Here is a 24,241-nt window from a genome sequence, read left to right on the forward strand (position 1 = left end):
GAGGCCCTTCGGGGGCGTTCCCCCCACCCACCCCTTTAAAAAAAAATCAGGAGGACCAGGCCTGAAACCCTCCCGGGTTCTACCGTGTTTCTGTAGAGGGGCCATTTCCCTCCGGCCCCCCGGCTCCTCCCCGGGGTGGGGGTGCGCCCCTGCTTGGAGCGTGAGAAACGGGGGGCTTTGAGATGTCAACACACAAGTGCAGGGCGGCGGCGCCGGAGGGAATGTCAGCGCGGCCGGCCGGGGAGGGTGGCGCCGGGGCGGGGCCAGTGGAAAACTTGGTCAACTCGCGCCGCGCGGGCAGCCTCCCTGCTCGGGGCCGCGGGAGGCCGCCGGGTGGGATGGGACCCGGCCTGTGAAATGGTCGGCCTGCGTCTCCGAGCCAAGAGCTGAGATTTCTATTGTTTTGTGGCTGATGATACCCAGTCGAATGGCCCTTATCTTTAATTTTATTTTATTTTTTTACCATCCCTGAAATAGCTCTAAAATTGCCATCGCCCCCAGTTATCTACAGATGACCACTAGGCAGAATGCCATCACTACGCTTTCCCCGCCGGCCAGCTCTGAGAGTTCATCCCTTTCCACGGGCTTATGCTTGCATTCCGGCCAGAGTGCGCCTGTTCATTTTAATGTTAGTCAAGGGAGAGCCTAAATGGGAAGGAAATGTGATGCCAAAACGAGCTGTTTAGAGCTCAGTGCAGAAGAGCTTCTAAAACGACCAGGAGCCCAGGGCACTGGCAGTGCCTGATGCGACGAGGGGCACCCGGTGAGCGTTCTCTGCTGCTCGCCCCCGGGGAGGAGGTGTGACTGCTCGCTCTGCAACCCCCTGCGCTGCTCAGCTAGTCCGCAGTCTTCCCGCATTCGTTTGCTTTTTGGCCCTTGGTGGGAATATCAGTCCCCCACCAAATGCTCTGGTGGCCTAAGTTGCATTAATTATTTGGGGCCAGAAAAAGTTGCAGTTTGAAATTGAACTGCCGGGGCCCTGAAGAGACTTGGTGTTTGGTGCTCTACAAAGTCTCCCTGACATTTATTGTCCAGCTTCCATCTCTGCCCTTCTCTTTATTTTTTTTAAATATATTTTTATCGATTTCAGAGAGGAAGGGAGAGAGAGAGAGAGAAAGAGAAACATCAATGATGAGAGAGAATCATTGATCGGCTGCCTCCTGCACCTCCCTTCTGGGGATCTAGCCTGTAACCCGGGCATGTGCCCTTGGCCAGAACCGAACCCAGGACCCTTCAGTTCACAGGCCAACGCTCTATCCACTGAGCCAAACCAGCGAGGACTGCCCTTCTCTTTAAATATATGAGGTGTTTCACTTTGACGAAAAGTAGGAAATAGTTCATTGATGTAAATTCTTTGCAGACTGATGGGTGCTTTGAACTAACTTTTAAAAATACATGTATATGTATGTATGGATTTCAGAGAGAGGAAGGGAGGGGAGAGAAACATCAGTGATGAGAGAGAATCATTGACGTGCTGCCTCCTGCACACTCCCCACTGGGGATCCAGCCCACAACCCGGGGGTGGAACCCTGACATCCTGGTTCATGGGTTGACACGCAACCACTGAGCCACACTGGCTGGGTTGAATTAACTTTTGATATAGCAGAGCTTCATATGTAAGTAGATTTAATAAAATACTTTGGAAAGCAATGTACATTTTTGCATTGATAAATGAGATCATCTTGGAAAAAAATTGATACTTAAAAATTTTATTAGGTGCCCACTGTGTTCTATTTTCATGCATAAATGAGGACAATGCAGAGACCATTTTTATTGGCATTTGGCTTAGAGTTTTTTCTGTTACTAAATGTACTATAATTCTGACATATTACAATCATTATATATGATAAATTACAGATTTTTTTGGCTAGTTATAAACTAGTAAATGCTTAAAATATACTTTGGTGGTCATTTAGTCTTAATATCTAGATCAGAGGTCCTCAAACTTTTTAAACAGGGGGCCAGTTCACTGTCCCTCAGACATTCCACACATGCGCACTGCGGGCCTGGGACGAGTTGGCTGCTAAGCAGGACAGGCAGCGGCGGGCCGGATAAATGTTTTCGGTGGGCCGTAGTTTGAGGACCCCTGATCTAGATGAAGAGATACTAGTCCTCAGTGTTGCATACTTGTTTTTAATGTGTCAACTTTTCTCCCCTCAACTTGGAAAGGTATTGAAATATACTTTATTTAAAACAGAACTGTAATAGACAAAAGAATGTGTTGTTAGGAACAGCAAAGTATTAACAAAGATATTTGCTTGGATAAGACGGTCATTTTATTTTTGTTTGTGTGTCCATATACTCTAAAACAGTGGTTCTCAACCTTCTGGCCCTTTAAATACAGTTCCTCATGTTGTGGTGACCCCCAACCATAAAATTATTTTCATTGCTACTCATAACTAATGTTGCTACTGTTATGAATTGTAATGTAAATATCTGATATGCAGGATGGTCTTAGGCGACCCCTGTGAAAGGGTCGTTCGACCACCAAAGGGGTCGCGACCCACAGGTTGAGAACCGCTGCTCTAAAGTAAAATGAATCATTTCATTTTTAAGATGAACAGTTCTGGTTTTAGAAGACTTTTCTCCAAAAATAGGCGATCAGCATTCTATGATAGGGAGTAGAAATTATAAACATGGCTTCATTCTTTTTGAATCTCTGTATCTCAAAATACTAAAGAGTTTTAGATAGCCAGAAGAGAAATTACAAGCCCTGGGTGGCAAACTCTTTGTTCTTTGACCCAAATTTTATATGCTAAAATTAAAGTAAGCCTTCAGGATAAGTTAAAGCAGAAAAATGGGTCATAATGACAGTGTTATTTCAACCTCTAGTAGGACATCATTACTGGGAGAGATTTTTTAATATTAAAGGTTACATTGTAGTTTATACTATCTTTTCTCTAAACACATTTTAAAATATGCATTCATAGATTCACACATAAGTTTTAGTCTTCCATACAACTACCCTCTTTTTTTTTTTAATATGTTTTTATTGATTTCAGAGAGGAAGGGAGAGGGGGAGAGAGAAAGAGAAACATCAATGATGAGAGAGAATCATTGATGGGCCTCCTGCAAGCCCCCTGCTGGGGATCAAGCCCGCAACTCAGACATGTGCCCTTGACCGGAATGGAACCTGGGACCCTTCAGTCTGCAGGCCGATGCTCTATCCACTGAGCAAAACCAGCCAAGGCACAGCTATCCTCTTGCCATCACCTCTGTCATTCTGTTTTTTCCCTTCTCCGCCCTTTGCTCAAAAGGATATACATCATTCACTTAACTCGGAAAAGTTGGAAATAGGAGCAATGAGGAAAAAGCAGTTTATTGCACATGTGCTAAGACCTCCTGGGCTGATTTTAATGCCATAAAGACCAGGGGGTCTCTTTCTTTCCCTTTCCCTGCATTCCCCCTTCCTTTTTCACAAATATTGCTAGCTATTGGATAGAGAGAAAATCTGGAAACATATTTGGTTAAGATTCATGTATTTGCACATCCTTCATCCCACACAGGAATTGGAAATTCTTATATACTAGTGTGCCAAGAAGAGAGTTGGAGCCAGTCATTCTTTTCAAAAACAATGACTCCGAATTCGAACCATTATCATGCCACAATTGCCGTCTAAAGACAAAAGTATTGCAGGCTCTGAAGTGAATAAGACCCGTTTAGTTTAGAGTCTGCAATACTTTTCAAAAACAACAAAAAGCCAAATTAAAACAAGATCTTTTTATCTGATTATAGTGTAATTTATTGAAATTAAAATATGTATAATATAGAGAAGCATATTGGCAAAAAAAGTTCACCTGTAATTCCACCACTATTAAATTCCAATATAATACAATATTCTATTAATATAATTAATATAATCCCACTATTATAGTTAGTTACTATATTAATGTGGTGAACCTACTTCCAGTGTGTGTTTCTCATACATAAATGTGTATTCTTGCCCTCTCACACACACACTTTGTTTTAAAACAAACAGGATCATTTTTTCTATTTTGTGTCATGTACTTTGATGTCTTTAGTACTGGACTGCTTTGCTGTAACTGAGTTTAACAGTCATCTGTCTCCTTTCAAAAGCCCTAGTACAATCTAATTCCTCACAAGAACCCTATGTGTTATCTTCATTTTACAAACAAGCACAGGGAGGTCAAGTAACTGTTCAAGGCCACATAACCAGTGAGTCATAGAGCCAGGATTCAAACCCAGGGAGCTTAGTTCCAGAGCCACACCAGTAAAGTGTCATTGCAGGTTCTCTTTTAGTTAGTTGACTAGAACTTTTTTTAAAAAATTGGTTTTAGAGTGAAAGAGGGAGAGAGAAAGCGAGAAATTGATCGGTTTCCTCCTGTGCGTACCTGGACACGGAATTGAACCTGCCACCTTTCGGTGTACAGGACGACACTCCAACTATTAGAGCCACATCAGCAAGGGCCGCTGACTATAACTTTTAAAACATAAATTCTTGGTTTTGTTTCAAAATTGTGATAACTTTCCCCAAAAAATAGTACAATATAAATACAAATGTTTAAGCACCTGTATAAAATTTGTAAGATGATAGTTGGTCTCCACTTTTGTTTTCATTATATTTTGTTTTGATACTCTTGGAATTACTGGCCTAGTTCTTTCTGCATGTTTGTTTTTGCAAATACATATATACACATCTCAGTGACAGAAAAATGAATTTTGAACTTACTTTCTTCAGAAGTTTAAGTATGAAAAAAATTACGCGTTTTTCTGAATAGGATGAAACGAGGAGGAAGCGATAGTGACCATAATTCATCAGAAGAAGATACTGCAGAGAAATCCAAGAAACAGAGGACTATAAATGAGCATTCTCAGACTTGTGATTGGGGTAATCTCCTTCAGGACATCATTCTCCAAGTATTTAAGTATTTGCCTCTCCTTGATCGGGCTCATGCTTCACAAGTTTGCCGCAACTGGAACCAGGTATTTCACATGCCTGACTTATGGAGGTGTTTTGAATTTGAACTGAATCAGCCAGCTACATCTTACTTGAAAGCTACACATCCAGAGCTGATCAAACAGATCATTAAAAGACATTCAAACCATCTGCAATATGTCAGCTTCAAGGTAATACTTTAAATCCTTTTAAAAAAATAAAGCATATTTAGTGACCTTTGTATTTTAAATCAATTCATCTTCTCATGTCTTTGAAATTGCTTTTTAGGGAAACTGCTTAAAGATTTAGAATTATCAGGTTCCTTAGAAGCTGTAACAAATAATTATACTTGAGCTTAATTACTCCATTTTATTATAATTATTAATAATTTCTTAAAAGAGCAAAAGCATCCACTAAATAAGCATAAGTCATTGACCAAAGCTGTCAAACACATTATTGCAGACAATTTAAGGGAAAACAAATATACAATAACATTTTTTAGATGTGGAAATTATAACTAACACTTAATTCTTGTTCCTACCTAATAGGGACTGAGTTTGCTTATTGATGGATTTATGATATGGGGTCTTCAAAGAAAAAGGAGATACAGAGCTTTTATGTAAAAGATTTAAAGCAGTGGTTCTCAACCTTCCTAATGCCACAACCCTTTAATACAGTTCCTCATGTTGTGGTGACCCCCAATTTCATTGTTACAAATTGAACATAATTAAAGCATAGTGATTAATCACAAAAACAATATGTAATTATATATGTGTTTTCTGATGGTCTTAGGCGACCCCTGTGAAAGTGTCGTTCGACCCACAAAGGGGTTGCGACCCATAGGTTGAGAACCGCTGATTTAAAGAATATATTTTAGAGAGGTATAGAAAAGGTACACAGAAGAATGCCAAAAGAACTGTTTGGTTCTTTCATTGCTAGAAGGGACATACTGAAATCATGCAGTGATGAGATAAACGGAGTGGGGTGGCTTTTTGAGATGTCTAGAATAATTTAAGGAATCACGGTGGTTTGTATAAGGTCAGATGTTAGTAATGTTTTGTTTGGGGGATGAATAATGGAATATGGGCATGCTTATGTACTAAATGAGTAACACTGGTAATTGTTGAAAAGTGACACCTGAATACCTGATTTAATCATATGTAGCAGTTATTAAACAGGTCAAGTTAAACCTAGATAAAACAGTGATTCTTACCCAGAGTTCCTTACCAAAACTAAAGTCTTATCTGCTCCCAAGAATGTTATTCCTTCGATGGAGATGACCAGCATATTCACCCATTATGTGTCCAAGGATGAGGAGAGACCTGGTGATGGGAATGGTTGGGTGTATAATGGCCTCCTTCCTAGGAAAATGCATAAAGGCTCATAGGCCTCTGAGGGTAGGATTGTTAGACTTAGCAAATAAAAATAGAGGATGCCTAGTTAAATTTGAGTTCAGATGATCAACAGATAATTTTTAGTATAAATATGTCCCTTGCATTATTTAGAACATACTTCATACTTATTCATTGGATGTCCTGTATGTTATCTGGCAACCCTAATTGGGGGAAAGCGTGGGAGAAGGTAGGAGGATCAAACAAACAAAAAGCTGGAAACTTCTCATGTGTTGTCTCTCCCCCGCTTCCTGGTTTAGAAAACTCAAGAGCCTTCCCTTTGGTTTCATTCATCTTTGAGTTGTCTAAGAATGTTCTAATGGTAAATTCTGTAAAAAAAAAAAAAAAAATAGTATAATATGTTAATCACATAGGTCAAAAGATCAAGTCCATCCATTGAATTGGCTGGATCAGTGTTAATCTTTTACAGCCCTGTGATAATTCAGCTGCATCCAACTTGTATAATCCTCACAAAATCACTTGTCCTATAAGTTTAAACATTTTTATTTTATTGTTTATTTTGCTGAGGAAATAATTTCTGATTTGCAAAAAGAGCCACATCACAGGATTTTTCTGACCTCCCCTGATAAAACTTGTATTTAATTCATTACTAACCGGTCCGTTGTTAGTGTAGAACAGGGGTTCTCCAACTTTAGGGGCAATCAGAACCACCAGTGCTTGTTGCAATAAAGATTGCTGGCTCCCACCTTCAGGGTTTCTGATTCCAGTGGTCTGGATTGACCATGAGAATTAACATTTCTAACAACTTTCCAGGGGATATTGATGCTGCTGTCCAGGGACCACACTTTGAGAACCACTGGTGTAGAGAAACTTAGCCAAAGGATATTATAAAAGGCTCTGACACTTTAACATAAATCAGTACGACAGTTGTACAACCAGGTCCTCAGAACATTTTGGGGTTAAGGTAATGTACATCAATCTGTAATTAAAGTAAACACAATACTTTAAACTATTCTTTTTAGCCCAAGGAGCAACTTCCTTTTTGGGAAAAAAAAAAAAAAAGAGCTCTTGAGTTTTTTGGCCATGTTACCCTTCTACCTAGATATATCTATGCAGAAGAGTGTGTAGGAGCAGCTACTTAGTTTCACATTTTCATGCTTGACTGGTTGGATTCCCTAATTTCACTTTGCATTCATTTTTTCAGTAATATCATGGACAGTGAATCCCCAGTTGTGATTTATTTGAACCTTCTGAGTAAATACTTCAGTTTCTTGTGTCTTGTAACATGGGTATTATACATAATGTACTTATATGTATGATTGTACCCATTACCAAATATATAATTATTTTTCAAAGATAAATTTTATGCAAGGTTATATAGTCAGTTTGGAATAAACTCAAAGCCAAGGTCTTTCAACATTAAATATATATCTTTTCATAATGAAAGTTAAGTTTTGACAGTTGCCCTTATAATTTCTCAGGGTGACTCAGAAAAGTCCTAAAAGAGACAAAGTAAAACTGAGAAACAAGTATATTAGAAAAAGAGACGTAGCCCTAGCTGGTTTGGCTCATTGGATAGAGCATTGGCCTGCAGACTGAAGGGTCCCAGGTGCGATTCTCGTCAAGGGCACATGCCTGGGTTGCAGGCTCGATCCCCAGTAGGGGGCGTGCAGGAGGCAGCCGATTAATGATTCTCTCTCATCATTGATGTTCCTATCTCTCTCTCCCTCTCCTTTCCTCTCTGAAATCAATAAAAATATATTTTAAAAAAAAAAGAAAAGAAAAAGACGTATAGGTATGCCTTTTTGGACATTTGGAGCAGATTGGTGAAATTAAAAATCAAAGAAAAGTGGACAGTGTCAGTACTGAAAGCAGGTATGCTTGCTTATAAACATCGTCTGGTACTGTAAAGATGTATTCTTAAGCAAAGTTAGTGTCAGTACAGCTTGGATTAATTTACAGATTTTATTTAAAGAAAACTTTCTGGTGAAGAGTTAGGTTGATATATATTCATATTTATGTGAGGGTGGGTGATCAAAAGAATATAAATTCTTTAAATTATAATGCAATAAACTAATAACTATTTTTTGCTTTTGTAAAGTTAAGAAATGCACAGAGTAAATATACTGATGGGTAAATGGTGTTTTCTCTTCTAAGGTGGACAGCAGCAAAGAATCAGCTGAAGCAGCTTGTGATATATTATCACAACTTGTGAATTGCTCTTTAAAAACACTTGGACTTATTTCAACTGCTCGGCCAAGTTTTATGGATTTACCAAAGGTATCTTGCTGGTTTTCTTTTATTAGCTGTTACTGAGAAATCATTGAAACCCTATCCATTTCTTATACTGACATTGGGAATGTAAGAAAAGTAGTAGTATAATAGAAAATCAGTTGCTATGTAGAATGTTAATAGAATTTTTAAAAGAACTTTTCCTTTTTTTATGAGTAAGGTTGAAGAGTGAATGAATTTAGATTCTATAGGAAGTTTTAAAAGAGACTAAAACTGAGAAACAAGCATATTAGAAAAGAGACATATAGGGATCGGGACTAAGCCGGCAGTTGGACATCCCTCTCACAGTCCGGGACCCCTCGCTCCTTACCCCACCCTCTTGCTCGCTCCTTACCGCTCTGCTCGCTGCTTCTTAGCCCTGCTGTGGAAGCGGGAGAGGCTCCCACCATTGCTGCTATGCTCACCAGCAGTGAGCCCGGCTTCTGGCTGAGTAGTGCTCCCCCTGTGGGAGCGCACTGACTACGAGGGGGCAGCTCCTGCGTTGGGCGTCTGCCCCCTGGTGGTCAGTGAGCACCATAGTGACCGGTCATTCAGCTGTAAAAAGTCGCTTAGGCTTTTATTATATATAGATGGGCCTCAGATGCTTGTACTGTTTTTCTTTTTTTCTTTTCCTATTAGGACTTCTGTAGAGATTGAAATAAAGTGTTGCTATAGTTTGGAAATCTTGTGAGAACCAAAGAGAACATGAAAGAAGTCTATTTGATCAAAGCTAAATCTGAGGGAAATGGGAAAATGAAGGCAGTAATGCGGTTATGAGTATACTAATGAAGAAATGTGGTTGTATGAGATATAATTGAGTTTGATAGGAAAATATTAGCATTTAAATAGTAAAATAGTTAATCAAAATATAAATAGTAAACAGTTATTTAATTACAGTACAAAAAAGGAATGTGACTAAGGAGATGGTGTTTCATTGTCCATTTGAGCCTTGAACAACATAGGGTTGGGAGGCCCCACTCCTGAGCATTCTAAAATCTGGCCGTCAGCATGTTGGGATTTCCAGCTGTGGGTCGAATATAATTGATCCATGAACAACCCCAGTTTAAGCTGCGTGGATCCACTTACACAAAATTTGAGATTTTTCAATTAAAAAAAAAATCCACATATAAGTGGCCCTACACAGTTCAAACCCATCTTGTTCAAGGGTCAGTTGTACTTTCTGGCTATTAGCCTGCCCTCTTCCCAGTTTACTACTGAAGTAAATTTATAAAGCTAAAAGGAAGGTCAGATTGGCTCTGTGGAGAAATGTTTGACCAAGTATTGCCCTCTCTTTCCCCTCCTGGATTCTTTATCCACTGGTTATGGCTTCTTAATTTTTATTCAAACTCATATACTTTGACCATGCTTTTGTTTTAAACCTTTTTTTAGAAATCATCATCCAAGGCTATGTTTTTATTGATTTTGAGAGAGAGAGGGAGAGAAAGAGAGAAACATTGATTAGTTGCCTCCTGTACTCTCCCCAACTGGGATTGAACCCACAACCTAGTATGTGCCCTGACTGGGAATCAAACCCACAACCTTTTGGTGTATGGGATGATGCTCCAACCGACTGAGCCACCAAGCCTTGACGATGCTTGAATTCCTGTATCCCTACAGTGGTTCCTTTAGGTTAGATTCTGTATCCAGCTGATAACTTAGTATCCTATATAATAAAAGGCCAGCCACATAAGCGGATCGACCAGAGACCAGAACCACCACGGCCCCTCGCTGGGCTGGCCCCGCTCCCAACAAGTGGTTAGGGGCAATCAGGCAGGCAGACCAGCAGTTGGGGTGATCAGGTAAGCAGACGGCCCCTTGCAGGGCTGGCCTCGCCCCCCAGCAAGCAGTTAGGGGTGATTAGGCAGACAGAGTGGTTAGGAGTGATCAGGTAGGCAGGCAGGCCAGCGGTTAAGGGTGATCAAGTAGGCAGACGGCCCCTCACAGGGCTTGCCCCGCCCCCCAGCAAGCAGTTAGGGGCGATCAGGTACGCAGGCAGGCCAGCGGTTAGGGAGAATGAGGCAGGCAGAGTGATTAGGGGCGATCAGGCCGGCAGGGGAGAGTGGTTAGGCATGATCAGGCCGCAGAGGAGAGTGGTTAGGGGCATCAGGCCGGCAGGCAGAGGTGGTTATGGGCAATCAGGCCGGCAGGCATAGGTGGTTAGGGTTGATCAGGCTGGCAGGCAGAGTGGTTAGGGGCAATCAGGCCGGCAGGGGAGCAGCTAGGGGCATCAGGCAGGCAGGCAGATGCGATTAGGGGCGATCAGGCAGTCAGGTCGAGGGGTTAGGGGTGATCAGGCCGGCAGGGGAGAGCAGTTAGGGGCATCAGGCAGGTAGGCAGAGGGGTTAGGGGCGATCAGGCAGGCAGGCAGAGGGGTTAGGGGCGATCAGGCAGGCAGGCAGAGTGGTTAGGAGTGATCAGGCAGGCAGGCAGGTGAGTGGTCAGGAGCCAGTGGTCCCGGATTGCGAGAAGGATGTCCAACTGCCTGTGGGATCAGGCCTAAACCGGCAGTCGGACATCCCCCGAGGGGTCCCGGATTGGAGAGGGTGCAGGCTGGGCTGAGGGGGCCCCCCACCCCCCATGCACGAATTTTGTGCACCAGGCCTCTAATCTATAATAATAAAAGCATAATATGCTAATTAGACTGGACAGCCAGACGTCCTTCTGGACAAAGCTGCGGCAGCTGCGAGGGCCAAGGATAGGCAGCCGCGGCGACTGGCAGTGGCAGCAGTGGTGGGGTAATGGGGGCGGTGCCTTCCCCTGATTGGCCTGGTCACCTCCCGCAGAGTAAGACATCCCCTGAGGGCTCCCAGACTGTGAGAGGGGGCAGGCCGGGCTGAGGGACCCTCCGCCAATGCATGAATTTTCGTACACCAGGCCTCTAGTTATAGATAATTTAACATATTTAAAGGCATTTTAAATTTGGAATTTTATTTAGGTATGATTTTTATTATTTTATAATCAAATTTTATATAAGCTTTCATATTCCAAATGAGTCTTTCCTAGGTTGTGAGTTGATTGTTATTTTAATTTTTAGTGATTATGCTAATAGTTATTACTGTTTTAACGGTCATTACTATCAAACCAAAAAATAATGCAATTTAATTGTTATAAAACACGAGAGTAGGGTTTCCGATAAGGTGATGTGAAATGTCTGAGAGGTATTATCAACCTGAATTCCAGAATTCCTGTTTTTCCTTACCAATAATTGTGATATAAACACTCATCCTGAGTCTTGAAGTCTTTTTTTCTCCCAAAGGTAAAAAGGTGCTTCAACAGAGTGAAGGGGATGCTATCCCTAAAATAGTTATGAAATAATATCATTAGGGTTCAAATGAACCATATGTGTATTATGATAACTCCCTCAATTCGCATTTGTAGAATTGAAACAATGTTCTTTTTTTTTTTTTTTGCTTTCCAGTCTCACTTTATCTCTGCACTGACAGTAGTGTTTGTAAACTCCAAATCCTTATCCTCGCTTAAGATAGATGATACCCCAGTAGATGATCCATCCCTCAAAGTACTGGTGGCCAACAACAGTGATACGCTCAAGCTGCTAAAAATGAGCAGCTGTCCTCACGTGTCCCCAGCAGGTATGTTTTGTTTTTGCCAGATAACATTTTAAATGTACTGATATTTTTATCAAATTAAGAAAAACTATGATCACTAATCTTGAAGGTGGATTAATGTGATTATTTCATCTATTTTACAAAAGTGTTCTTTTAAAATATATATATATATGTTTTTATTGATTTAAGAGAGGAAGGGAGAGGGAGAGAGAAACATAAATGATGAGAGAGAATCATTGATCCGCTGCCTCCTGCATGCCCCACACTGGGATCAAGCCTGCAACCCAGACATGTGCCCTTGATCGGAATCGAACCTGGGACTCTTCAGTCCGTAGGCCGATGCTCTGTCTACTGAGCCAAACCAGCTAGGGCTACATAAGTGTTCTTAATGTCATAAATCAAATTTTGTAGCATTGACACTTCCAAATTATTTTCTAATCTTATTCGGCAATTTGTGTCCAACCTGTGTTAAAAACAAAATGGATAAATTTAAAAAATGAAAGGCCAAGAGTGCCCCTTTAGGTAAAATAGAACTTTCTCTTATTGCATTTGAGCTAACAGGGTAGGTTTTGAGTCTGTGTAATCTCATAATTGGATTTCTTCTCACTATGTGGAGGACAGGAGTTGTGCTGAAGTTGTTGCCTTATATTTTGCAAGATATTTTGCTTTTCCTAAGTTGAAGTTTGGAGCCAAAGGCCGCTTCAAATGGAGGAATAATAGCATTATAAACTCTCTACGCTTCTCATATAGAATTTAAGTATTCTACCTTATTCAGTTTTATTTCATTTAAATTCCAAATGGCTTGTATTGTAAAGTTACTATAAGCCCGTATTTTATACTACTCTCTGATGCTTCACTCCTGACTCAACCTCCCACTGTTGACTTTCCTCCCAATCCTTTGGTTTTTATTTGGGAAACCTATTATTTTTAAGGAACAGTGTTAAATTCTTGAACTCTTTACAGAACACTTCCCACTTTCTTGCCATAACTAAAGCCTGGCTTTTCCCCCAAGAAAATGAGTCTCTCTTGGATGGAGATGATTTGTTCATTCTCCCCTATCTCCCACACAGAGGATCTTGGTGATGGGAATGGCTAGATTTCTTGCAATACAGTGGGCCCTCCATGTCCATGGATTCTGCATGCATGGATTCAACCAACTGTGGATTGAAAATATTCAGGAAAAGTAAAAAGGTTATGTTGTTGCTGATGTGTACTGTGTCTGTACTGAACATATACAGACTCCTTTTTGTCATTATTCCCTAAACAATGCAGGATAATAACTATTTACATAGCATTTAGATTGTGTTAAGTATTATAAGTAATGTAGAGGTGATTTAGAGTATATGGGAGGATGTGCATAGGTTATGAGCAAATATTACACATTTTATATAAGGGACTAGAGCAGTGGTTCTCAACCTTCCTAATGCTGCGACCCTTTAATACAGTTCCTCATGTTGTAGTGACCCCCAATTTCATTGTTACAAATTGAACATAATTAAAGCATAGTGATTAATCACAAAAACAATATGTAATTATATATGTGTTTTCTGATGGTCTTAGGCGACCCCTGTGAAAGGGTCATTCGACCCCCAAAGGGGTTGCGACCCACAGGTTGAGAACCACTGGACTAGAGCATCGTGGATTTTGGTTTCTGCAGGGGGGAAAGGAGGAGTGGTATGGTATTGTGTGTTTGTCCTGGAACCAATCACCAAGGGATACCAAAAGATGACTATATTTTTCGAACTTCTGCCACTTCTAGATTATCACAAAATATGATAATCTAAATGAAAAAGAATGGGCTTTGGCAGTTACTTCTTATGTAACCTTGGTCACATTTTACTACCTACTGTATAGATTGCTCTGAGAGTAAGGTTCATAATTCAAAGCTTCATCGTGTACAAGGCCCTTTGTATCCTGATCTCCACCTATCTCTTTAATTATGTTTGCTGCTCCCTCACATGCAGCTTTTACTTGAGCCCTATGAAAACTACAGTTCTTTATACCTGTGTGTCATCAGAACCCTGTACCTTGTGGAATACCTGTTTTCCCCCACTTCATCTAGATTCTAGATAACTCCAGCTCAGCTTTCAGAATTCAGTTCAGCTGTTTTGATTTTATTCCTGTTTCCTCCTCCTCTCTGCTTTAGCTGCCCTATCGTTTTTATAGTACTCTGAATGTAACTCGTAGCACTGTGTGGGAGCCTTTGGGTCTCTGGTTTCTCTGTGAGAGTGAGCTCAGTATTCTCTTTATCCCAATACATCCCATGTTTATTTTTATTAAATACACACATCAGTTCTGATAGTATGGTATAAGCTTGCTTAATGTGACCTAATGACTTTTGGACTAGTTGTTCAGGAATGAGATGGAGCACTTGTAATACTTTTTAAAAATCCTCTCCCAAAGATATGTATGCTTTTACTGATTTTAGAGAGAGGAAGGGAGAGAGAGAAAGACATCAATGTCAGAAATATCAACCGGTTACCTTCCATACACAATTGGACGAGGGATCAAACCTGCAACCTAGGTATGTGTCCTGACCAGAAATCTAACCTGCAACCTTTTGGTGTACGGGATGACACTTTAACCAACTGAGGCACCTGGCCAGGGCTATAACCGTTTTTAATTTAAGAGTATAACTATAAAGGATTTTAATTTAAAATTTAACATGTTTGTATATTTTCTTTCTACCCATGTTTTGCACATTTGGGCAGTTTCTCTAAGTTGAAATTACAGGCTATTTTCTATTTTGCTTTCTTCACTGAACATCTTATCAAACTTTTTGCCCATTTCATATCCTATCTAATAAAAAGGGAATATGCTAATTGACCCTCACACTGTCGCAAAAATGGTGGCGCCCACAGCCAATAAGGAGGGAATATGCTAATTGACGGTCTTGCCCTCAAAGATGGTGGTGCCCACAGCCAATAAGGAAGGAATATACTATTTGACTGCCCCGCCCTCAAAGACGGCGGTGCCCACAGCCAATAAAGAGGGAATATGCTAATTGCTGCCCTGCCCTCAAAGATGGCGGTGCCCACAGCCAATAAGGAGGGAATATGCTAATTGACTGCCCAGCCCTCAAAGATGGTGGTGCCCACAGCCAATAAGGAGGGAATATGCTAATTGACTGCCATGCCCTCAAAGATGGTGGTGCCCACAGCCAATAAGGAGGGAATATGCTAATTGACTGCCATGCCCTCAAAGATGGTGGTGCCCACAGCCACAAGATGGCCGGCAGGAGAGGGCAGTTGTGGGCGATCGGGCCAGCAGGGGAGGGCAGTTAGGGGCCACCAGGCCTGCAGGGGAGGGCAGTTGGGGGCGACCAGGCTGGCAGGGGAGGGCAGTTGGGAGGGACCAGGCCAGCAGGGGAGCAGTTAGGCATCAAACGGGCTGGCAGGGGAGTGGTTAGGGGGTGATCAGGCTGGCAGGCAGAAGCGGTTGGGAGCCAGCAGTCCCAGATTGTGAGAGGGATGTCCACAGGGATCGGGTCTACACCGGCAGTTGGACATCCACCGAGGGTCCCAGATTGGAGAGGGTGCAGGATGGGCTGAGGGGGACCCCCCCCCCCCCCCAGTGCACCAATTTCATGCACCAGGCCTCTAGTGGTCCTTATAATTGTCTATTACTGGGCCTCTAGGGACCACTTGACAACCTGTGTCTTGCCTCTTTGATATCATACTCCTGATTTTCCTCTTTGTTCTCGGATTGTTTCTACTATGTTTTCTTTTCATTCCTTAAACTTTGATGTTTCACTGTCTTCTATATTGGGTCCTTTTTTGTTTTACTGTGTAAACTCGGGGCTCTGTTCTCATCGCCTATGGCTTCAGTTACATTCTATATGTTAATACCTCCTACTTTTGGTGTCTCTGAAACTCTAGAGCTGTGTATTGAGTTGTGATGGCCCAGTGCCTCTACAATGTCTCACAGGTACTTCAAACAAATGAACTTCCTTTTTCCCCCCTGTTCAAATTTGCTTTTCCCTTTTTACCATCTCATTGAATGGCATCATCCAACTGGTTGTCATGGACCTGATAGACATCCTTGATTCCTCCTACTCTTACTTTGTACATTCCTTCCACTGAGGTCTGGTATCCCTGAAGTATGCTTTGAATCTCTATGATGCCATAGAATAAATATTTGTCGTGTTCCCTCTCCCTTAACCCCAATCATGTGTTGAAACCCTAATCCCCAATGTATTTGGAGGTGGGTTGGTAGATAAACAGGTCATGAGAGTTGAGGCCTCATCAATAAAATTAGTACCCCTATAAGAGAGACGATCTCTTTCCACCATGTGAAAACACAGTGAGAAGTGGCCATCTACAAGCGGGGGGGACTTCTGGCCCTCACCCAAACCTGATCATGCTGGCACCATGATCTTGGACTTCTAGTCTCAAGAACTGTAAGAAATAGATGTTTATTTTTTAAGCCACTCACTTCTGTTAAATAGCCCAAACTAACTAAGACACCGTACCTTTCTTATCTCCACTCTTACTGCTCTAGTCTAGGCCCCACAATCTTTGGGCTATACCTTCTTAATTGATTTCCTGACTTGCAGCCTTGCTCTTCTCTAATCTGATTTCCATGCTACAACCAGAGTAATCTTTCTAAGATATAAATCTGATGGTTTTTTTCCTCCAGTTTATTTAGAAACTTCTTACTGTTCTTTAAATAAGATCCAAACTCCTTACTGAGGCTGGCAAGATCCTATATGATATTGTCCTTGCCTGTCTGTTGGGCTTCAACCTTTAAAATAATCTCTTACTTGGATAATCTGTGTTGAACTTCTGTCAGTTCTTAGAATGCTTGTGTTTTCTTCCATGTCTGGGTGTTCACACAGGAAATACCGTTCACTTCCTTTCTTCACTGGATTTTTAAAGGGGTCATGCAATTACATTAGGACTACCTGAATAATCTTGTTTTAAAGCCAACTATGCTATCCTATATATAAAAACCCTGGGTCCGTCACATCCACAATGACTGGAGGCTCAACTGAACACCAGGATAGGGAGCTGAGGGAGGGGGAGGTGATCAATCAGTGGCAGCGGTGACTGGCAAGTGGCTGGAAGGCAGACCTCTTGGTCCCTCCTCCTGGCCCTCAGACTCCAATCAATTGGTGGTGGAGGCTGGGCAGAACTGGGGACTGGCTCTCTTAGTAGTCCTGCAGGGTCAATCTCAAGAGGACAGGACAGGTACCAACAGACCAGCACTGCCAGCATGATCCAGACATCACTGCTGGCCTCCTAGAACTCGGCCTCAGGCACTGAGGCTGCTTCCCCTCCCTAGACTCGCAGCAGGCTCAGGTGGGAGGGGACTTGTGGCAGCGGGGGATGGGGGCAGGCGAGGCAGGGCCTGGCAGAGGGTGGCCTGTACTCCCCACGTGGCCAGGGCAGCTGTGAGTGCTCCTGATGGCCCACAGGTGCTACTTCAGCTCAGCATGCAGGCTCCACTTGGCCCCTTTCACAGAAGCGCAGGCACCACCTCCATGCCACACCCCCACTTCCATCAGTCCCACTGGCCCTGAGGCGCCCTCCCCGAGCTGTTTCTGGCTATTTCCGGGAAGATCCCGCCCTCAGAACGCACCTGGCTCCTGAGGAGGCTGGCGGAACCACAGGCAACATTTGGTGGCCATTATTCTGCCTACCACAGTATGAATCAGAATAAATCTGGAAGGCGGATGAATGTGGTCCATGCCTTAGCAGCCCGAGAACATTGCCCCTGAAGTGAACCCTAAGCCAGGAGTGAGAAAAGCGAAGGGGCACCAGGGGTTACCCCACAAAACCTCCAAAGGCGCCTGTGTTAATGAACTAAGTACCCAGGAAGTGGGAGCAAAGCTGGGGCCAAAAACGAGGATTGATCTACAAAGGGCTCTAATCCTCAGATTTCCTTCTCCACTCAGCACAGCTGGGCAGCTGCCCCAACCCCGCCCCCGCCCCAACAAAGACAGAAGGTTCATTGTCCTGAGAGGATAAAACAGGGTCTCTGAACCCAGGACACAGCAGGACAACTGGGAGGGGCAGCCCTGTGACCCACCAGTGGCTTATTTGACTGCTTCATTTTGAATGCGGGAAGCCTGCCTCCCGTCCCATCACCTGGGGCCCCCTCCCCTCTGGCTCCCTGACAGTGAAGTCAAGGCTAAACTCTCCAGACAGGACACTCCAGAATGTATTCCCTTCAATCTCTGACTATATTAACAAAAAGTATTGTTACTGTTGTTTCATTTTCTGTTTGTTTTCATTTTCTTCTCCCTGCATACTGTTTTCTCCAAATTGTTTGATTTTTTTCCTGTTTGTATTCTTTCAGAGCCCAACTCACCAAGAAAAGAATACCTAAATAGGTTGGCATCAGAGATTTCCCAACGAAACAGCCCAACCCCAACTCTTTGTATTGAGCCCCTGAGTCAACCAGCCCTAATCCCTCCCTCCCCCCCACATAGGACTACTCAGCAACTTGCTTTCATAAACCGTTTTTTATATTCTTTAAGCCAATTACAGGAAAATGCAAAGGTCTTAAGTGGTCAGTATAATGGCTCTTGACATTTGTATACAGCTGCGCAACCCATACCTCACTCAAGGTATAGCACATTTCCATCTCCCCAGAAAGTTTCATCATGCCCCAGTCAACACCTCCCCCACCACAGAGGCAACCGCTATGCTATTCAATCTCTTAGACATGAGCAGATAACCAGGGGTCATCACTATTTGAGAAAAACCTCTAATATAACAAAAACAAACAATTTTGAGGAAACAATATGCAGGGGGGGAAAAAACTTAAAAACAAAACTATTATTACTATATTCAGGCTTAGGAGAATCTATGGCACATGTGAAATAAAAATTAGATGTTGTTTTGGGGGGAAAAACACTGAGAATGAACAAAACAAAACAAAAAATTCTTAGACTTAGATAATATCCTAGCAGAAATGCAAACTTACTTAAAAGGAGTCAGCAGCCCTGACTGGTGTGGCTCAGTTAGTTAGGCATCGTACCCTGCGCCAGGAGGTTGCCAGATTACCTGTCAGAGCACATGCCCCGGTTGTGGGCCTATGAATATCTTTCCTTCTCTCGTCTCTCTCCCAAATCCATTAAACTATTCCTTAAAATAAAATGGGTCAGCAACTACAGCCTGCAGGCCCAAATCCAGCTCCACCTGCTTTTTAAATAAAATTTTATTGGAACACGGCTACACCCATTTGGTTTCTAAAAAAAAATCTTTATTGTTGAGAATATACAATGTCTCCTTTTTTCCCCTCCATTGCCCCCCTACACCCTGTTCCTGCCCTGCCCCAGGCCTTCACCACCCTATTGTCTGTGTCCATAGGTAATGCATATCTTAATAGTAAAGGGCTAATATGCAAAATGGTTGTTACCTGCAATCAGCAGGAGGCTTCATCCCCGGCCCAGCAGGGCTTGATGGGGGACCTGAGGCTGTGTCCCCCACCTGGCGGGGCTTGAGGCGGGTGGGGCCGGCCGGGTCTGGGTCTCGCCCAATGGGGGTGGGGCCAGCCGGGTTTGGGTCTCATGTGATTTTGAGGCAGGAACTTGATTCTGACAGGAGGGAGATTTTCATATACATTTTACTAATTTTCTTTCATCTCTGACACTTCTATTATAGAGAAAGGGCAAATAGCAATATTAAAATATTTCCTTTAATTCCCTTTTAATGTGCATGAATTTTGTGAACCAGGCCACTAGTATAACATAATCATGGGAGTGGTATCTTAATCACATTCACAGGTTCCAGGGATTAGGACATGGAATCTTAGGGACTACTTTGAGAATTAATGTCTGCCATACTGTTTTAGTAATTATTACATGGTATCTCCAAGTTTCTTTTACAGTGGGGCCTTGACTTATGAGTTTAATTCATTCCGTGACGGAGCTCATAACTCAAATTACTCGTATGTCAAATCACTGTGACGTTCGCTGCGCCAACTAGCGGTGGGGTATCTGAAGCTGGCTCGTAACCCGAATTTTTTTGAGCTTGCAACTCAAAGCAAAAAATCGGCTGAGAGACAGCTCGTATCTCAAAAAATCTCGTTAGTCGGGACACTTGTAAGTCAAGGCCCCACTGTATTTGCATCTTAGGTTACCATTTCCCATGTGTTTTTCTTTTTATATTAGGTTTATGAAATTGCAAAGAATGAAAATGTGTGCAGGTTACCTTGGGTGGTCAGAGTTTATTTTATAGTATATACACACCTTGTGGACACAGAAACTTGGCAGTGATTGAACATTAAAGCACAGATATCTTGTACTCCCTCTTCTGGTGATTCTCTTAAACTGGCCATTCCGTTTATCTCTTCACTGATTCTGTTGCCTGTATTCTCCTCCTACTCTTAAAAAGTTTTTTTTTTTAAATACCAGTTTGGCTCAGTGGATGGATCGTCGGCCTGCGGACTGAAGGGTCCCGGGTTCGATTCCGGTCAAGGACATGTACCTTGGTTGCAGGCACATCCCCAGTGGGAGGTGTGCAGGAGGCAGCTCATCGATGTTTCTCTCCCATCGATGTTTCTAACTCTCTATCCCTCTCCCTTCCTCTCTGTAAAAAATCAATAAAACATTTTAAAAAAAAGTTTTTGGCTTATTGGTGATCTTAGTATTGTCACTCCTTAAGCAGTAACTACTGTGTTTGAATTCCAGTTGTGCTCTTTGAAGTTAGCTGCCTCAACATCAAAATAGGATACTTACCTTTCTAGACTTTTTTGAGTATTTGTAGGATAACATATCTAGTACCTGACATATCATTGTTTTACAATAGATAGTACATAATATGATGTGAGTTTTGTTGTTCCTATTCTTGTTTCTGAACACACAAAGGAAATGGTTTGAATGGGTCACTTATCAAGTAGTATACCAGTATATAGCGTGTGTCTTACTAGGCCACTTTGGAGATCGGATATTAGCCTTTGGTAAATCATCTGCTGCTAGGGTTTTGGAGCAGTTTTGAAGCATAGTGCCCTACGCATTGGAACCTTAATTTAAGGAACTGCTTTGTGGGTATGTTAGAGCTTTCAAAGTCATAATGTATATTTCCACTAATGTGAGTTGGTAATTACCTTTTGACTCATTTATCTTGGTATTTTTTTCTTAGAAATGTGACATACTTATTATGTATACTATTTAGCAGTTAAACTCTGTTCATTTGATGAAAATCTCTTTTTTTAATATTTCATTTCAAATGTTTTATTTACATAAATCATATTTCATATGGTTTCTACCTTATTTTCATTTTAATTAAGATTTATTAAGGTTTTGTATTTCAAAAAATGCCCTTTGGCTTCTCTTGCAATGATCATATAATTTTTCTTGCCTAACCTATAAGTTTAGTGCTAGTAAACAGTTCCTTAAAAAAATATGGATAAACCTTGCTTAGTCTTTGTATATTTTTAAATGACATAATTATTAATTTTTCTGAGTTGATAAGTGAGCTTCATTTCTTTCTAAGGTGTCATATTTAATTTGGGCTCATTTTATTATGGACAAAATTAGTAATACTTAAATACTGGTAACTTACCTTCTGCTAGTTCAATCATATAACTAAATTTTAAATTCTATAGCTTTGTGTAAAGGAAATATGGTAAGATTTTATTGTGGGACATGTATTTGATTAAATTTTTGAACAGATGACCTTGTGCAGAAATTTGTAAATAATTAGGTCTTTTTTTCTTCCAAGGTATCCTTTGTGTGGCTGATCAATGTCATGGCTTACGTGAACTGGCCCTGAATTACCACTTGTTAAGTGATGAATTGCTGCTGGCTTTATCTTCTGAAAAACACGTTCGATTAGAACATTTGCGCATTGATGTAGTCAGTGAGAATCCTGGACAGACACACTTCCATACTATTCAGAAGAGCAGCTGGGATGCTTTCATCAGACATTCACCCAAAGTGAACTTAGTGATGTATTTTTTTTTATATGAAGAGGAATTTGATCCATTCTTTCGGTATGAAATACCTGCCACCCATCTTTATTTTGGGAGATCAGTAAGCAAAGATGTGCTTGGCCGTGTGGGAATGACATGCCCTAGACTAGTTGAACTAGTAGTGTGTGCTAATGGATTACGGCCTCTTGATGAAGAGTTAATTCAAATTGCAGAACGTTGCAAAAATTTGTCAGCTATTGGACTAGGGGAATGTGAAGTCTCATGTAGTGCCTTTGTTGAGTTTGTGAAGATGTGTGGTGGCCGCCTGTCTCAGTTATCCATTATGGAAGAAGTATTAATTCCTGACCAAACGTATAGCTTGGAGCAGATTCATTGGGAAGTGTCCAAGCATCTTGGTAGGGTGTGGTTTCCAGACATGATGCCCACGTGGTAAAGACTAAGTGATGTAGGGAATGATGAATAATAGCACCTTAACTTTAAGCATATTGTATTATAATAAAAGTTTATTTCCTGTAGCTCTGATATAATTCTATTTTGTGGAACAGAAATTTAATATCTTTATTGAGTATATAAGGACTTTATTGGAAGACCCATGAATCATTTTTGGTCAGAAAACTTTGTTTCTTTAGTCAGATTACAGATTTTTTTTTTAATTTGGTTCAAATCTGAAACCTGTTATAAAGATTGAATATTTTACAGTCTGAAGGAACAAAACCAATATATTATAATATCCAGTAAGTGAGTACTAATAGATTTTACAAAATGTTGTGTTGTCTATGCATTTTTTTTTAAAATGTAAACTTGACATTTTAGGGTCTTCAGTTATACATATACCTGTTATAAGGTGTTTAATATAGCTCAGGAAAGTAAGCATTTTGTGAGAAAAAAATGTAGGTTATTTTGTATCTAATGAAAAAGATTGGTTGGATGTTCTCAAATGTTACAAAGCCATTTAATGAGGTATAAATATAATTGTAACTCTTGGACATCTGATATATGTCACGCAGTAGTTATATTAGAAGGATAATAAACAGCCAAGATAAAATTAAAAGAAAATAAACACCAGAAGGGAGGCATTGTCTAGTATAGTATAAACTTTTAGGTTTGCTCTGTAACCTGCTAAACCATTATAATTCTTTTCTGCAATACATCACTCTATGTGGCACTTGAGGCATTGTATGTAAAGTAAGGAATGTTTTACCAGTTCTCCTTGGTTTTGTTTGTTTAAACTAGTTTTGAAGTATTAAACAATAATTGAAATGAAAAGTTTATTTTTAAAAAGCTAAATTCAAATAATTAAAGGTAGAACTTTAAAATATTTAAAAATTATTTCCATGAAAGAATATATTTTTAAGTCTCCAGTTAATTTCATTTTTCCATTTTGGAATTAAATAGTTATGTAAGTAGGACTTTCAAAAATCATAAAAGAAACATCAGTGTACAGTTCAGCATAAACTGTAAATTTAAAAGCATATATTTAAGTTCCTAATCATATTTTTAAGTAAATATTGCTCAGTAGACTGGAAAATGGTAATAAAACAATGTCGATAGTTTTGTGATTGTTAATTTGGTTGAACTGATATTTTATATTATTTAAGTTAGCATTTTTATTACTTTTCTTATGAATGAAGGTAATCCACAGATTGTAGAATCTGTAAAAATACTAAGTTTTGGGCTAAGTTTTTTTAGATATTATATAAACTTTGATTCTCAGCACTAGTGCTAGTAGATATTACCTTCCTAAGGGAAATTAGAAATGATTTACCCCTCGTGGAATATATTAATGCTTCTAGAAAGCATTTTTGGTAATTATGGAAGTTAATAGTCTTACAGATCTAATCTATTTTTTAAATGGAATACCTTCCTAAGAATAAAGTAAAAGGTGACATTCTGCGTAATTTTTGCTTTTTAAAAGTGATGGTATTCTGGCCACATATAAATGATCTAGACTTGGAAATTAAAAGTTATTATTATACTATTTCCCCCCTCCCCCTTTACTAAATAGTAAAAAGCTTTGTACAGAAATACCTGTTAGTGAATGAAGCTTTTTTCCTTGCACAGCTTTTGGAAAATGGATTTGACAGTACATAATCAGTTCTACCAAATAACCAAAGTTTTATTTGGAAATTTACTTTTTGTAAAAATGGAATTATATAATGCTTGAAATATTTTAAGTCACTTTATAAGCAAAATGTATAGCACTTAATTTGTTTCTACTGTAAACTATGTGTTAAATGCTTTTGTCAATTTAAGAATAAAGATAGTTACTAATG

General features: G+C 40.7%; 1 protein-coding gene across 3 annotated transcripts; it reads left to right on the forward strand.

Moving 5' to 3' along the window:
- The first annotated feature begins 475 nt into the window (after positions 1–475).
- FBXL3 (F-box and leucine rich repeat protein 3) lies at positions 476–24,241 on the forward strand. Of its 3 annotated transcripts, none has more exons than XM_023751720.1 (5): positions 478–628; positions 4,740–5,088; positions 8,407–8,529; positions 11,939–12,110; positions 21,758–24,241. In XM_023751720.1, exons 1-5 carry the CDS (start codon positions 528–530, stop codon positions 22,399–22,401), a joined length of 1,389 nt encoding a protein of 462 aa, XP_023607488.1. In that variant the 5' UTR covers positions 478–527; the 3' UTR covers positions 22,402–24,241. The 3 variants fall into 3 exon arrangements, with proteins under 3 accessions (XP_023607489.1, XP_023607488.1, XP_006086126.1); XM_006086064.3 differs by lacking the exon at positions 478–628 and adding an exon at positions 646–763; XM_023751721.1 differs by lacking the exon at positions 8,407–8,529 and having other exon boundaries at positions 476–628.

The sequence above is a fragment of the Myotis lucifugus genome, unplaced genomic scaffold, assembly GCF_000147115.1.
Source record: "Myotis lucifugus unplaced genomic scaffold, Myoluc2.0 scaffold_24, whole genome shotgun sequence".
In the NCBI taxonomy this organism is placed as follows: domain Eukaryota; kingdom Metazoa; phylum Chordata; class Mammalia; order Chiroptera; family Vespertilionidae; genus Myotis; species Myotis lucifugus.